General features: G+C 41.4%; 1 protein-coding gene across 1 annotated transcript; it reads left to right on the forward strand.

The window, feature by feature from the left end:
- The first annotated feature begins 284 nt into the window (after nt 1-284).
- On the forward strand, nt 285-1,247 carry LOC124508123 (olfactory receptor 4F3/4F16/4F29-like). Its single transcript, XM_047074541.1, has one exon. The coding sequence runs from the start codon at nt 285-287 to the stop codon at nt 1,245-1,247; it is 963 nt and encodes a 320-aa protein (XP_046930497.1).
- The last annotated feature ends 300 nt before the right edge of the window (nt 1,248-1,547 follow it).

Genomic DNA, 1,547 nt, shown 5'->3' on the forward strand with positions numbered 1-1,547 from the left:
ACTGTCTTGATTGTATATTCTGTTTCTTGCTGCAGGCCCCTGTGAAGCTTTTCTTCTTGCCTACTTCTCCTATTAATTTTAGGCTCTGAGAGATTTTTCTGATAGTTCCACTTATAATCTCCTGAGTTGTGCTTATGTCATCATCATTATCATCATTACTTATGAATAGTGAAGCATTGGATTACCAGGTAGTTCTCTTTTGTAATGCAGCGTAAATTGTTAATACCAGTATCATTCCTGATCATCACAATTTCTTTGTCACATTCATAGTTCTTATCATTTCAATGGCAGCCCAGTTGGCTGGATCAATGGATGGAGGGAATCACTCGGTTGTGTCTGAGTTTGTGTTTCTGGGACTCACTCATTCATGGGAGATCCAGCTTCTCCTCCTGGTGTTCTCCTCTGTGCTCTATGTGGCAAGCATGACCGGGAACATCCTCATTGTGTTCTCTGTGACCGTTGATCCTCACTTGCATTCCCCCATGTACTTCCTACTGGCCAATCTCTCTTTCATTGACTTGGGAGCCTGCTCTGCCACCTCACCCAAGATGATTTGTGACCTTTTCAGAAAGCACAAAGTCATCTCTTTTGGAGGCTGCATCGCCCAGATCTTCTTCATCCACGTCATTGGTGGTGTGGAGATGGTGCTGCTCATCGCCATGGCCTTTGACAGATATGTTGCCATCTGCAAGCCTCTCCACTACTTGACCATCATGAGCCCACGAATGTGCATTTTGTTTCTGGCTGCTGCCTGGGCCCTTGGTGTCAGTCACTCACTGTTCCAACTAGCATTCATTGTTAATTTACCCTTCTGTGGTCCTAATGTATTGGACAGCTTTTACTGTGACCTTCCTCGGCTCCTCAGACTGGCCTGTACAGATACCTACAGATTGCAGTTCATGGTCACTGTTAACAGTGGGTTTATCTGTGTGGGTTCCTTCTTCATACTCCTCATCTCCTATGTCATCATCCTTTTTTCTGTTTGGAAACATTCCTCAGGTGGTTCATCCAAAGCCGTTTCCACCCTGTCAGCTCACATCACTGTGGTCCTTTTGTTTTTCGGTCCAACCATGTTTGTCTATACATGGCCACATCTCAGTTCCCAAATGGACAAATTTCTTGCCATTTTTGATGCAGTCATCACTCCTTTTCTGAATCCAGTCATCTACACACTCAGGAATAAAGAGATGAAGGCAGCAGTGAAGAGAACTTTCAGACCATTAATGATTTTTAGGAAGATTTCATAAAAAATGGTGTAAGATTTTTATCCGGATCATTGTGTAGCTGGTATCTGAAATTGTAGAATTGGTTTCTTTAGTGGTTCTGCAATTGATTTTAATGTTAGCACACTCTTATAAATGCTCTTCTTCCCTTAGGTAATGAAGACCTAGAGAGATAAACCTTAATTCAAAACAGGTTGATTCACATGGAGTTGCACATGTATATGCTACTTGAAATCTTTTCTTGGCTTCACTATTTAAATACTTAAGAAATTTAAGTATATTTGCTAATACTTTAAAAGTCACGTTTTCAGTTTATCATCTGTT

This window comes from Lynx rufus, unplaced genomic scaffold (assembly GCF_022079265.1).
Source record: "Lynx rufus isolate CCGP_SWC_20201006 ecotype Redwood Valley unplaced genomic scaffold, mLynRuf1.p SCAF_13, whole genome shotgun sequence".
NCBI lineage: Eukaryota > Metazoa > Chordata > Mammalia > Carnivora > Felidae > Lynx > Lynx rufus.